General features: G+C 43.6%; 1 protein-coding gene across 3 annotated transcripts; it reads left to right on the plus strand.

Moving 5' to 3' along the window:
• Positions 1 to 4,794: 4,794 nt before the first annotated feature.
• stxbp6l (syntaxin binding protein 6 (amisyn), like) lies at positions 4,795 to 14,850 on the plus strand. Of its 3 annotated transcripts, none has more exons than XM_069684368.1 (7): positions 4,795 to 4,980; positions 5,833 to 6,039; positions 7,635 to 7,765; positions 8,706 to 9,033; positions 9,112 to 9,210; positions 13,717 to 13,859; positions 13,990 to 14,850. In XM_069684368.1, the coding sequence occupies exons 2-7, from the start codon at positions 5,886 to 5,888 to the stop codon at positions 14,011 to 14,013; spliced, it is 879 nt and encodes a 292-aa protein (XP_069540469.1). In that variant the 5' UTR covers positions 4,795 to 4,980; positions 5,833 to 5,885; the 3' UTR covers positions 14,014 to 14,850. The 3 variants fall into 3 exon arrangements, with proteins under 3 accessions (XP_069540469.1, XP_069540486.1, XP_069540478.1); XM_069684385.1 differs by having other exon boundaries at positions 5,844 to 6,039; XM_069684377.1 differs by having other exon boundaries at positions 5,872 to 6,039.

The raw sequence follows: 14,850 nt of genomic DNA on the forward strand, positions 1-14,850 counted from the left end.
TTCTTGTCCCACATGTGTACAGTGCTGTTCTGTTGGTATGTTCCTCACTGTCTCATATGTGTTGAGGTTGTGGGTGGAGCCTCGTGTCTATGCACACACATGTTTGGACACAGATTGAAAAGAAGCTTTAATGTAGGACAAAAATGGCTCTATAACCTGTCGGGTTATTCTACTACAGTCGCACTCTGTTTTATGCTCATCAGTGCAGAGACTGTTGTGTTTAGAGGGAAACAGTTTGATTTAGTTCCCTGTTTGTATTTTTTCCCATAGTGTGTGAATGAATTGATTGGACAGATTATGACAGCAACAGAGAAACTTTCATTCACAGACTGATGTGCAAAGACTTATTTTGGCTTTCTATTTTCTGTAACTGTTCTTGTGACCAAACAGTCCCTCATGTTGTCATGGTGATAGAGTTTATATACAGATGAGGTCAGAGGTGTGGACATAATGATCAGACTGAGGTCTCTGTCCCTTTAAACTCCCGTGTGTGAGGTCATTATAACCCTGCATGAAAACATCCTCCCAAACATACATGATGATGCATCATGCTGGCCGGGGGGGGGGGGTCCACTTTCCATCTGTATCTGTCCCTGTCTTTCTGTTCATATGAACACATGTCCTCCCTGTGGAGCTCTCTGGATCAGCTGTGCCATATATGACTTCATGAACACGCTGCAGCTCTGACTGTGAGGAGGTCAGAGGTCAGATCAGAAACCTCTTTTATTGCCTTTCAGCGTGGCCGGAGGTCAACCCCTTCTCCTCACTGTGATGGAAACAAAACTACAACTTCCTGTAGTTCAGTATATCACATTCAGGGACATTCGGGATGTGCGGAAATGTTTCAGCAGTGAGGTAGCTGTTTCCATCCTGCCTGTGTTGAAGTGACTTTGCAGAGAGCTGATCGAGTTTGGCTCTGATCACATGTTTGACTGCAGCTGATGACGATGACGCATCTCTACACGATGGATTACTTCCTGCTGTGCACGAGGACACTGTGGCTGCTGTCTGTGTCCCTCTCTGCCCTCGCTGTACTGTTCCTCTCTGATGACGTGGTGCTTTACCTCCACAGATGATTTGTTTTTTAAATAAAGAGGACCTACACCTCTCTGGTCTACACTCATTCATTCAGTCTCATTATGAAACACTTTCATTGGCAGTCAGGGTGTTTGGTCTGGTTCAGGCTCCTCAGAGACACCTCACAGTATGCCTGCAGTTCTGCTCACTGTTCTCTTCTTTATCCAATCACAGCCCACCTGCCCTTTCTTTCATGGTACCTGGTCATATTGAATAAATCAGATGATTGACAGGTATGCTTGTGACATCACAGGCCTATAAGAACCATAAGCTAAGTATCCGGTCATTGACACTGAGCGTAGATGTCTGATAAAAACCTTTAAATCATTCTGATTTGTGATCGAGTCCTGGCTGACACCACATTTATCTCCTCTTCACTGGCTCTCTGTCCACTCACACTTCATGGTGCCTCTGTTGACTTAACCTGTCGCACCTTTCAGCACACCTCTTCACACCTGTCTGAAACCTTATGTCCCACTGTGTTCGACCAATGACTGTATATAAAGATGGACGACACAACTACACCCCTTTTTACAGCATCAAATAACTAATTAAAAGTAAACTTGTCAGAAAAATGAACACTTGCACATAAATCAGCATGATAATAAATAACCCTAATGACAGAAACCATGTTTGAGGAAAAATTTTCTGCCGTGTATTTTGATTTTATAGTTTGACTCATGTCCCATCTGTTAACATGGAGGAGGCGGGCTTTATGAGCTATACTGCAGCCAGTCAGCAGGGGGCAGTAGAGAGGGTTTAGGCAGTGATTTTCTCCATCTTTTTATACAGTCTATACATACAGTTACACACAAAAGTAAAGTAAGTAAGTACAAAGTCAGGGCTTTAATCTACCACTGGGTCATCGGTCTGGACAGATCCCTTTTCTCTGGCTTAAGCTCCCAGCAGGTCAGGGCTGTGTGATCAAACAAGTTATTACAGCAAAAACCAAAACTGTTAATTATTAAATGGTTATATTGTTTTAACCTGCAGATACACTCTCAGTGCCTCTTGTTTATTTATTTATTATAAAATTAAATTATTTGATTTAATCTGTGATAAATACCTACAGACTCATCAGTTTTACCATCTGCGTTTCAGCTGCTAAACCAGCCGTGTGAAACGGACTTGGCAGGAAATTAAGACCAAGCATAAAAACGTGATCCAGTGTCCTTGTGCTGCGTCTTCATCACTCTTTTACTGTTTAGATGATCTGCTGGAATTTTACCCAAAGCAAACAAGAAGAGGGAGACTGGAGGTGTGTCATATTATATTCATCACTCACTGAATGTGTAGGCTCTGTGATGCGATGTAGTATGTGCTACTACCTGGCCTCTAATCTCACTTGTAGTACACCCCTCGGGTGAGCAGTGCAGAGTAAGTTACCATGGTGATGTAGCCAGGTTAATAGAGAGTCAGCTTCATTATCCCTCAACAGATCCCTCTGACCTCAGTTCAGCCCTCTTCTTTTTAACTACAAATAAAAACTGTACACATTACCTTTGGAACAAACAGGTAAATAACACAAAACATGATATAAACATGCTAATAAAATATATTACATTATGTACAGTATATGTGTTTATGTATTAGCCTATTCCTATTAAGGTAAAGGTCCTTCCTGTACTCTCCGTATTAACTCCTTCCTGTGCTCTTCGTATGAACTCTTTCCTTTTCTCTCCGTATTAAGTCCTTCCTGTGCTCTCTGTATTAACTCCTTCCTTTTCTCTCCATATTAACTTCTTCCTGTGCTCTCTGTATTAGTTGTGTTATTTGTTTCCTGGTTGGTGATGTCGGGTTATTTGTTTCCTGGTTGGTGATGTCGTGTTATTTGTTTCCTGATTGGTGATGTTGAGTTATTTGTTTACTGGTTGGTGATGTTGTGTTATTTGTTTCCTAGTTGGTGATGTGTTATTTGTTTCCTGGTTGGTGATGTTGTGTTATTTGTTTCCTGGTTGGTGATGTTGTGTTATTTGTTTCCTGGTTGGTGATGTGTTATTTGTTTCCTGGTTGGTGATGTTGTGTTATTTGTTTCCTGGTTGGTGATGTCGTGTTATCTGTTTCCTGGTTGGTGATGTCGTGTTATTTGTTTCCTGGTTGGTGATGTGTTATTTGTTTCCTGGTTGGTGATGTTGTGTTATCTGTTTCCTGGTTGGTGATGTGTTATTTGTTTCCTGGTTGGTGATGTTGTGTTATCTGTTTCCTGGTTGGTGATGTGTTATTTGTTTCCTGATTGGTGATGTTGTGTTATTTGTTTCCTGGTTGGTGATGTCGTGTTATCTGTTTCCTGGTTGGTGATGTCGTGTTATCTGTTTCCTGGTTGGTGATGTGTTATTTGTTTCCTGGTTGGTGATGTGTTATTTGTTTCCTGGTTGGTGATGTTGTGTTATTTGTTTCCTGGTGGGTGATGTCGTTTTATTTGTTTCCTGGTTGGTGATGTGTTATTTGTTTCCTGATTGGTGATGTTGAGTTATTTGTTTCCTGGTTGGTGATGTGTTATTTGTTTCCTGGTTGGTGATGTGTTATTTGTTTCCTGATTGGTGATGTTGAGTTATTTGTTTCCTGGTTGGTGATGTGTTATTTGTTCCCTGGTTGGTGATGTGTTATTTGTTTCCTGGTTGGTGATGTGTCATTTGTTTCCTGGTTGGTGATGTTGTGTTATTTGTTTCCTGATTGGTGATGTTGAGTTATTTTTAATTCCTGGTTGGTGATGTTGTGTTATTTGTTTCCTGGTTGGTGATGTTGTGTTATTTGTTTCCTGGTGGGTGATGTCGTTTTATTTGTTTCCTGGTTGGTGATGTTGAGTAATTTGTTTCCTGATTGGTGATGTTGAGTTATTTGTTTCCTGGTTGGTGATGTTGTGTTATTTGTTTCCTGGTTGGTGATGTTGTGTTATTTGTTTCCTGGTTGGTGATGTCGTGTTATTTGTTTCCTGGTTGGTGATGTGTTATTTGTTTCCTGGTTGGTGATGTTGTGTTATTTGTTTCCTGGTTGGTGATGTCGTGTTATTTGTTTCCTGGTTGGTGATGTTGTGTTATTTGTTTCCTGGTTGGTGATGTTGTGTTATTTGCTTCCTGGTTGGTGATGTCGTGTTATTTGTTTCCTGGTTGGTGATGTTGTGTTATCTGTTTCCTGGTTGGTGATGTTGTGTTATCTGTTTCCTGGTTGGTGATGTGTTATTTGTTTCCTGGTTGGTGATGTTGTGTTATTTGTTTCCTGGTTGGTGATGTTGTGTTATTTGTTTCCTGATTGGTGATGTTGAGTTATTTGTTTCCTGGTTGGTGATGTTGTGTTATTTGTTTCCTGGTTGGTGATGTCGTGTTATTTGTTTCCTGGTTGGTTATGTCGTGTTATTTGTTTCCTGGTTGGTGATATCGTTTTATTTGTTTCCTGGTTGGTGATGGCGTGTTGAGATCTTCATTGTCACTGCTGAACTGAAGTTAGTAAGGTGTGGACCTGCTGACAGTCTTTGTTTGTCACATCTGCATGTGTCCCTCAGTGGTTGTGGACACACACCTGTGTGATTTGTTGTAGTATCTACTCATTCAGATCAGGGAAACAATAAAGTTAAAATAATAATATTTACAATGTTGTCATCCAGAGATAAACCATACTCTATAAACCCCCCCCCCCCCCCCCCCCCCCCCCCCCCCCCCACTCTTAAAGCCCTGCTCTGAGCCTGTCTCTGTCTCTGTACAGCTGCTGACTGTCCTCAGTCTTTAACCACGTGCATGCAGACCTCTTGAAAAGGGATGGACCGAGTTTATGAGATGCCTTCACAGCAAGGCACGCCGTCCGGTGTGCAGGGTATAAAATCCTGACAGTCCAGGGACGTCTTATTAACAGACTAATCTAAGGCTTGGACTAACACCATCAGTCAGGAGACCAAGAAAACAAACACAGGTAGGTTCAAACCTTTATGACCTGCACATGTAGAATATTTAATCATGCAAAATGATCCTCTTGTTGAGCAGTGAAACACCGGTTTACCTTCACTGACTTTAAAAGTACATAATGTAGAAAAGTATCAGCTCTACACAAGCTCTGGTAAGTAACTGGACTTTTAGCGGCATCTCTGCTTGTACTGGTACGTTCTGGAATAACATTAAGTATGATCAACTTTATTCTTATATAGAATTACTGCTGAAGACTGTATGTGTTAAATATGCTGATTACTCTTCTGATTAAATGTCAGAAAGAATAATGAACATGAACAGTTTGAGTCGATGACCTCACATGTTTATTGTGTCCGACCCAAAGCAGCCACAGGGCTGTGTGTGTGTGTGTGTGTGTGTGTGTGTGTGTGTGTGTGCCTGAAGGTGAAATAAATGATAAATAAATAAAATTATTGACTCATTTTTGACAGTCAGTGAATCAATTCATTAACAAATATTGTCACAATACATTTTATACTAGATATACCCAATAATCTCTGGGTCTAAGACTAAAAATTTTTATAAAATTATATTTCCATTTATTATTTGAGTAAATAAAGTACAACTATGGATGTCTGATAATTGTTCTCATATATATCCTGCAGTACTCCAAAGTACCTCTAGGGCTCTTGTTTCAAGTGTTTAATCGATCGTTCTGTATTCTATCATAAAGATCTGTCAGCTCATGTTTGATCCCCACATGTTAACAGTTGGCCTTTGTCTGAAGTCTGATCTGAGGTCAGCTCTCTGAGTGTCTAATCTTAGACCCTGCAGCTCTTTAAGGCTTTATTCCATCTGCTCTGCCTGAACATTGATCCAGTGTTTCTGCAGGCCTCAAACATCCATCCATCACCTGTAGGTCTCAGGACGACAATGAACCTTCAGTCTGCCATCAACAAAGAGGTCTTCATCCCCCGTGATGAGCGGCTGTTGGTGGCTGTGGAGGTGCGGAGGAGGAGGAGGAAGAGGATGTCCTTCCTCCCTGCTGGAGCCAAAGGAGAATACAACACGTTCATCTGCCTCTCAGGTCTCTCTTGTACTCTTTATTTGTGTGGACACACAGCCACAGTCTGTTATTTCTGCCTGTAATTTACAGTCAAAGGGAGCAGAGGTCCGACCCTCAGTCAGTAACACACACTCTGATTGGCCATCTCACCATACAGTGCTCTGACTGTTTTTCCCACACTGAGAGCTGTCTGATATTTACAATGTGGACACAGCAGAAACTATCACATGTTCAGTGTGGCATTTATACTGTAAGTAAGGCGAGGATGACACTCTGATTCCTCCTCTTTGCTTCTATTACTGGAGCTCAGAGCAGTCAAGTTGAGGGGTGGGGGCCTTGTTGACGAGGCTGTGTCCGGGGTGAGAGGGGTCAATCTTACCTGCACGCCTCAGGGTCCTGGAGGTGTACAGGTCCTGGAGAGATGGCAGATTGCAGCCAATCACCCTCTCTGCAGAGCGGATGATACGCTGCAGCCTGCCCTTGTCCCTGGCAGTAGCAGCAGCAGCGTACCAGACGGTGATGGAGCAGGTGACGATGGACTCAACGATGGTGGTGTGGAAGTGCACCATCATTGTCTTTGGCAGGTTGAACTTCTTCAGCTGCTGCAGGAAGTACATCCTCTGCTGTCCCTTTTTGATGAGGGAGCCGATGTTCAGCTCCCACTTGAGGTCCTGGCTGATGATGGTCCCCAGGAAGCAGAAAGACTCCACAGTGGAAACAGTGGAGTCACTGATGGTGATGGGGGCAGGTGTAGCTGCTTTCTTTCTAAAATCCACAACCATCTCCACTGTCTTCAGAGCATTATGCTCCAGGTAGTTCTCACCACACCAGGTCACCAGATGGTCAATCTCCCACCTGTAGGCGGACTCGTCCCCACCAGTGATGAGTCCAATGAGGGGGGTGTCGTCCGCAAACTTCAGGAGCTTGACGGACTGATGACAGGAGGTGCAGCTGTTGGTGTACAGGGAGAAGAGCAGAGGGGAAAGAACGCAGCCTTGAGGGGAGCCGGTGCTGATGGTCCTGGAGTCAGAGGCGTGTTTCCCCAGCTTCACGTGCTGCCTCCTGTCGGACAGGAAGTCTGTGACCCACCTGCAGGTGGAGTCGGGCACATTCAGCTGGGAGAGCTTGTCCTGTAGCAGAGCTGGGAACACAGTGTGTTTACTATATTAATACTACATCAGCATTGTCTGATGTGAAACATGGAGTACCTTAGGGCTCTGTTGTTGGCCATCTGCTATTCTCTCTCTCTTTCTCTCCCTCTCTCTCTCTCTTTATATTTGACCTCTTGGCTGAATACTATGCTGATGACTCGAACTGGATGTACCGTCATTTCTTACTCTGATAAACTGAGAAGCTTTTCATCGACCTGCTAAATGGAGACTCTTGATTGACAGTCTGGGTTTGATATCATTCATTCTTTGTTAACAACATTAAAGGCATCACCTGGATGGTGGTTTATGTAACATAGCTAAATATAGCTTATTTCCACTCTGTGGCTGATACAGAGATTCTTGTTCATGACTTTGTTTGATCTTAACAGTAAAGTCTTTTCTTTGGCTCTTCTAAACTATAACAGAGATATCATTTTGTTGTATTTGATCTGATCTGTTGAACAGTGACCAAACCGAGGCCTCATCAACTCCTCATCACTAAGGTGAAGCAGTTTGAAGGGTGTTCATCCTTCACCAGGAGGTCCCAGTGGACGGTGGAGCAGCTCCGTCAGGTTAACGGCATCAACCCCAACAAGGTCAGCAGCATGCAGATGCTCCGATCTCACCAGCAGAGCTGTCTGATATATCAGTCTATCCTCAGCCAACAGTTTGCGGGATATCTTTCTTTGTGTAATCTGTCAAAGGTACAACTCTTTCTCATCCATGATAGTCAAATCAGGCACTTTGCCACTGCCCACTTCTACCCACTAGGATCTATTATAAATGGCCCCATAGCACCTGTTTGGTATTTTCTTCCTTCCTAACACAAAGTTAACATGAACAGGTCTGTTTTGTTGGGTTTATGCACTAAATCTACTGGGTTAAGTTTAAGACTCACGTCACACATTAGGTTAAATATGAACACAACATTGACTCTTTGTTACACTCAAACCCTGACCTTCTGGGTGTCCTGTGTTGTTTGAACATCCATCACCTCCCACCACCAATCCAAGTGGACTGTCTCGTTCTGTCTACTCCTTCTACATGCTGAACGAGTGGAACAGCCGCTCTGAGGTCCAGGTCGGTGGTGCAACCTTGTGGCCAAAGCTGCAATTTGCTTGTAGTCATTCATCATGACTCGTACTTTCTAATCACGGCGGGGTCTACCCGGATCCACTCAGGTATTGCACATGATGTTGAACAGACCCGGAACCGGGGGTAATAGAACAAGTCCCATCGTGGAACCTCGGGTTCCTGTGAACCTGTGAAGACCTCTACCTGTGGGTACTCTGGTTTCCTCGGGTTTATCCAACTGGGATAGGCTCCAGCCCCCCCGCGACCCTGAACAGGATAAGCATTATAGATAATGGAGGGATGGATGGAGGGGATTCTGTGGGTTATATACGAATTACATGACTTTTCGTAGGTTTTTTTGTAGAAACAGTAAATGAGAACCACTGGAATAACTATGCATTAAAAAAATAGCTATATATCTTGTTGTTAGTGGACTTTATTCTGCTGCTCCTGCTGTTCCAGGACAGTCCGGAGTTTGACCTGATCTTTGACAACGCTGAGGACCAGTGGGTGGCCAGCTCCTCAGCAGAGAAATGCCTCTTTATCCAGATCCTGTACCACGCCTGCCAGACCTACTGGGAGGGGAAAGCAGGGAGTCTGGGGAAGGTTGGGAAGTTGGGCAAGGTGGGCCGCCAGGTGAGAGGGGGTCAGAGCGGTCAGCCGGAGGTCGGAGCTGGTCCCAGTGATCCTCCTCCTGGACCTGCATCCAGAACCCTAAAGGCCCGACGCAAGAGCTACGTTCCCCCCCGACAGGCGGAGTTCATCAACTGCCAGTCCAAACTCACAGGAGGTACAGTCCCAGTACAGACACACTTTTAGTTCATAGGAGAATATAAACAGTTGTTATGAGTTGTCCTTGTTCCTTCAGACGCCTGCACCATGAATCTGGTCATCTACCGCTGCAAAGCCTTCCTGAATCGCATGAAGAACATGATGGTGGCAAACCAGAGGCGATCACCTGCTGGAGGTGAGGGGCTGATTCAAACTGCAGTCATTTACTGATCAGATATGTTTACTGCACACTGTTCTCAAGTGCTCAGCCTGTGTGTATGATGTCTCATGTGGATTACAGTCAGAGAGAATGATGATGATGTCACTGTGATGTCATCAGAATGACCTATAACTGTGCATGTTGACTGCGATTTATACCAGAATTGCTGTGTGATGTTTGAGGTGTGTAGACTAACAGAGAGTGTGTTTACCAGGCTGTGAGTTTGCACCGATTGTTGCATCATAAGAAAAAACAGGGATCTATTGTTTTGGTGCGTGACCAACACAAGAGACTAAAGGTTGGAATATCTCAGCATATTTACTAAATGAATCCAGGACTTTACCCGTCGTCTGCCTTTAGGTCCATCCTTGTGTAACATGCAGCACCAGCAGCGACTGTTATCATATATGATCAGTGTTTAGTGACCAGAAGCACTCAGAGGGAGGGTTCTGTTCTTCTCCCGTGTGAGCAGCTAATGTGTATAGAAAAGACATCACACCTAAAGTAGGATTTATCATCAGACAGGAAATTATCTCTTTTTTTATACAGGACCCAAAAGTTTCCACTTTCCAGTATTTGCTCTCGTCAATCAACCAGTGAATGATTTATATATTTCCAAATCATAACCAAGGTTTTTTCAGGACAAACAGAGCAGGCGGAAAGTGACTCTTTGTTCTACTATTCACAGAGACCAACATGAATCCACCATGAGACAGAAACAACTTTCTTTAACAGGCAGAAACCTCGAGCAGAACCGGACTCATGGTGAACACACATCAGCCTGATATAGACGTTTGTCCAGGGTCCAAACTTAGCACCCATCACCGGCCAAATGTAGGTAACAATCTAGTTTGGTGAAGTCAGTTTCACCAAGTTTTGTTTTGCAACAACTCTGCACGTCGCTGCCGTGTGTCCGTGAATAATTGTATCGCAATCCTTAAATTGACCCTCACCTACCACCATCGGTGCACTCAAGTTAGTATAAACACAAAAAAGTTTACTCTTTCACTGGTCGCACCGATGCGCCTGAAATGTAACAGGTTAACAACAGAGCAGCTGTTAGAAACGTGAACTAGACGTCGACGGACCGTGGGCTTCCTCTGCTTACTGCTATGCGAACAGGCATCTGGCGCTACATCAGAGTAGCCTGTACCGGCTAATGAGGACTTGCTAGCTACAGCAGCTAATTATTCAAGTTTCCATGTTGTGGAGACACATTTCCAATTCACTTAGCCTCACCATCACTGCATCTAAACTACAGTATTAACCTGTACTGACACTACAGGAGGCAGAGGAGAAGCCGTACACCTGACACACCTAGCAGGAGACAGCAGGTGTGTCGCTCACAGCTGAGCTACAGTTCGGTCACTAGCAGAACTGAGGAGCTGTTGGATAAGTGAGTAAGGAGAGAGCTATGAGTGACTGATCTGAACTACTGCAAGTTTAATAGAGCAGTGGATTAATGAGCTGCTCTACTGAAGACTTACTTTCTTATCAGTGATGGAATAAGTACTCAAGAAAAAGAGTAATATATCAGAGTGTATAAATTTCAACTCCTCCCTCTCTTTCCTGTAGAGGCTGTTCAGGTCTTATCTCCTGTTTTCTTGTCTCTGGGTGGTTTTCTGCTCGGCCTGTGTTGTCTGTTTGTCCATTGTGTCCCTGAGCGGCAGCAGAAAGGCGTCTCTGTGAGCAGCGGGCAGATCAGAGAACACTTTGTGTATATTCGGGGGGGTCGGTACAATAGTCAGTCTTTAGGAGGGCTCTGGCTGTGAGGCTGACGGGGAGCGGCTCCCATTGAACCCGCTGATGGGTGTAATGGGTGGAGACGTGCCAGCTGTAGCAGGGCACCGAGTCACAGGTCAACAGGACTAACCTGAGACGACCTGGGACACGCTAAGATCAGGTCTGCAGCATCACCCTGCAGGAAACTCAAAATGGAAAGTGTGTTCATTTTCCCACACAAAAACAAAAGTGTGTGTGGTTTTTTATTTCAGCAGAACTGGAAACAAACAGTTGAGCTCAGGAGGCTGAACTTAAAGGAGCAGCGTGTCAGATTCAGCAGGATGTATGGGTTGTAATCCTCATCAGCATGCTGTCATTGCTGTACAAGTTTTTTATATCTACAGAGGCAGCAGCTCCATGTTTCTACAGGAGCCCAGAGCGGACAAAATACCACTGTTGACAGCAGGGATGGACATTAAGGAAGTAAATGTATTTGAGTATGTGTACTTTAATTGAGTATTATTTTTTGGGGAAACGTATTACTTTTTACTCCGCTACATTTGAAAGACAAATATCGCTCTTTTGACTCCGCTACATTTCTATGAATGTTCTCATTACTCGCTACTCAGTCAGCCGATGGACTTTTCATTTCTTTTCTAAAATCTCAAAGACAGGTAACTGTGTTCGTGTAGTTCTGTGTGTGGTTTGTCTAAGTGGTGTTGCCGTACCTGTACCTTGCACGCCTCTGTTGTTAAACCAAGCAGCAACCTCCGGTGTTGAAAACTGAATCCACTGCGGAAGTGTCAAAAACTGCAGTTCCTCGAGTGGCCACTTGAGGCTCTAGAAAACAAGAAATAACATTAGAGCAGAAATAAACATGTTTACAGCCTGGTACAAAAAACGGTTTTGTTATAAATAGCTAATTTTATTGTTCACGATAACTGTACGGGGGGTGAATTTTTTTATAACACACCTGTTTTAATCATATTAAGCCTTAAATCATACTATCATATTAAGCCTTAGATCACTTGATTGACAGGTGGATCCTGCTGGCTGTCTGCTAGACGTCAACACAGACACTGAGCTTAACTTCACCTGTTTGTGTTGTAAGAGACTTTTGGGGATTTTTTTCATTCAAAGTTTGGACAAATAATCTCTCTGTGGGATTTATGGAACTTTCTGTCCATCTAAGAAGTCTGGGCTAAATGCTAGTGTTATTGTATTGAAATATTTTTAGCACTAAGTAGCAGGTATACTGTGCTCGCTTTAGCTGCTTGTTAGCCTGTGCAGTGTTTATCAGACATTTATTTAATCGTCGGCCAGTAAATAGGAGTCAGGAGTTGTTTAGATTACAGAGATTACAGCGGACAGTAGAGATGAAAAGATCGGTTATTTTAAGTTTCCCGGTACATGTCAACTCACTTCTTTAGTCTGATAACTAAACACCTGCAGTCAGTCACAATCACAAACACAATCTCCTCTGTGGGTTATACAGTCTATGGCTAATAACCGCTAGCTACGCTGAAGAGCATATAGCTTAGCATCATAGACGTAGCTGGCTGATTCATGCAGCCCGCCTATAGTCCTCAGCCACAGGCTTTAGCTCGGTCGCGCTCCGCCTCTTTGCCTGCCTCTGGATTAGCTGGCCTTTCCAACATGGCGACCCCCAGCGGCGGCGCAATTCAGGCTTCAAACCGCTTCTTCAGAAACTAATGGGTGACGTCACTGAGACTACTCCATTATTTGTAAGGTCTATGTGTTGAGCAAACGTCACTCAGATCAGGCAGGGCAGTTAGTGGTGCTAATGATGGCTATGGCAGGAAAGATGACGATTCTCCAACTGAGCACCTGTGGCAGTGTCTTTAGCCTATGTTTGAGGTTTTTAAAATGGAGAAGATTTGCATTGTTTTAAATGTTTGCTCTGTTTACCGCACACAAACATCACAGCCTAAATGTGCCATCCAAGCTGAGAAAGCATGTCGAGGTATGAAGCTAAACATTTGTTTTATTCCAGATGAACATTTGTGTTCTTTTAGTAACTTAGCTGTTTTTATTCTGTAGTTGGTTGGTGGTGTAAAGCCTGGCTGATAGGGATCTAACGATACCTCGCAATACAGTAAAATATTGATACATATAAGGGACGATTCAAATCGATGCAATGAAGAGATGAATCACAATGCTATTTTTTAAACAGCAGAGGTGCTATGCTTTTACCTTTTCTTGTTCAACATCATCACGTCTCTTGCATCTGTAGCTGAATAGTTTAACCATCGCAATTGTGATGTGCGCCTGTGCACCAGTCACCTTGCAGGACTGCGATAGTGAGGCAAACTAAGTGAAACACATCCATCTGCTGCTTTATTTTTTCTGGATACAAAAGGAAAACTCGCCATTCCTTGGTTTTTCCACGACTTATCAGCAATGCATCCATGTGACTCCTCTTACCTTTCAGTATCTCACTTCCTTCTCTCTCTCTGTATGTCAATCTGTTGGTGTGTGTAGAGAGTTATTAACAGAACGCCTTTCTGAGACATTTCTTCCTGTGTGTGTGTGTGTGTGTGGCGGGCTCAGACACTTCAGCAGGACCCTTCCACATATGGAACCTGTTGTCGTCGCAGCATAAACACATGAACTCCTTCTACAGTGCCTGCTCCCTGTCCTCTAATGCTCACTCAGGAAGCACTTTTACATGTACCTATACAAACCTTCAGTCACAGTTTATTTCACACAATGCTCTCTTGTCCTCTGTGATATGAGCAGGGCCGGTGGGGAGCACTATGGGTAATGTAGTTCAGAGGATGAACGTGGCTCTGGGGGAGCGAGGAGACAGACTGACTCGAGCTGAAGATAAAACTGTGGATCTGATGCACAGAGCTCAGCAGTTTGCAGACACGGCTCACAAGGTGATCTTCATATACAGCTTATATAATACATGTATTATAAATAAAGCAGCATGCACCTTTAATAATGTAAAATAAAAACATGGAAACATGATGGAGAGACACATGTCTTACTTGTTTTATCCCCCTGCAGCTGGCTCTGAAGTATTCAAAGTAAAGGATGAGTCTTCAGGAGGCTGTTCTCTGACAGGTGTGATGCAGGTGACCTCCTCCTGAAGCCTGACGGAGAGAAGACGAACAGGCCGACACTTAACCTCTGCAGAGAAACTAAAGTCTCTAATGTCTGTCCTGATGGACACACAACTGTCTCTGCTCACCTGATATATATTTATGTGATGTGAATCAATGACAGAAAGAAGCTGCACGTGTGGATTAAAGCTGCGCTAATATTACCTTTTTTAACCCTTTCTTGTGAAGAGCCTGCAGGCCTCTTGTGACAGTAACCAATGACAGCACTCATTGCATTAACTGAGACTGCGACAGGTCGTCCTGTTCAGTGAAATGTTTGGATTCACTAAATGTCTGAGTTGACCTGTTGTTACTTGTTGCATCATTCTTTGTCCCTGATGTGTGTGTGTGTGTGTGTGTGTGTGTGTGTGTGTGTGTGTGTGTGTGTGTGTGTGTGTGTGTGTGTGTGTTCAGTGTTGAACATGTCTGCTCCTGTACGTTAATGTATTCTGTCCGTCATGTTGTGTCTCCTGCTCTCTGTGCTTCGTCTCTGTCTACCTGTCTCACAGTCTCCTCTGAGATGATCCTCAGCACACTGTGACAGTGAAGCTGCTCTGTGTGTTGAAGTCTCACCACAGAAGCCTTAATGTGTGCACATACACTTTTAATCGTAGGTTTGTAACACAGGATTTATTTAATATTTCTAACATAAGTGAATTCATTCTAACTGAACTTTTATTTTCTCCATTATTCAATGCGTCTGTCTGTGTGTGTGAGTGTGTTTGTGATGTAAATCTGTTCTATTAAATAAACTGTGTAATGAGTT

The sequence above is a fragment of the Semicossyphus pulcher genome, unplaced genomic scaffold (genome assembly GCF_022749685.1).
Source record: "Semicossyphus pulcher isolate SPU_LCO1_2020_fin unplaced genomic scaffold, fSemPul1.0.p SCAF_11, whole genome shotgun sequence".
Taxonomy (NCBI): domain Eukaryota; kingdom Metazoa; phylum Chordata; class Actinopteri; order Labriformes; family Labridae; genus Semicossyphus; species Semicossyphus pulcher.

Bases quoted from the DNA above. Each gene is read 5' to 3' on its own strand.
- stxbp6l (XM_069684368.1), top strand. From the start codon at position 5,886: ATGAACCTTCAGTCTGCCATCAACAAAGAGGTCTTCATCCCCCGTGAT. The intron at 7,766-8,705 runs GTCAGCAGCATG...CTGCTGTTCCAG, and splicing joins ACGGCATCAACCCCAACAAG to GACAGTCCGGAGTTTGACCT. The intron at 9,211-13,716 runs GTGAGGGGCTGA...TGATATGAGCAG, and splicing joins GAGGCGATCACCTGCTGGAG to GGCCGGTGGGGAGCACTATG.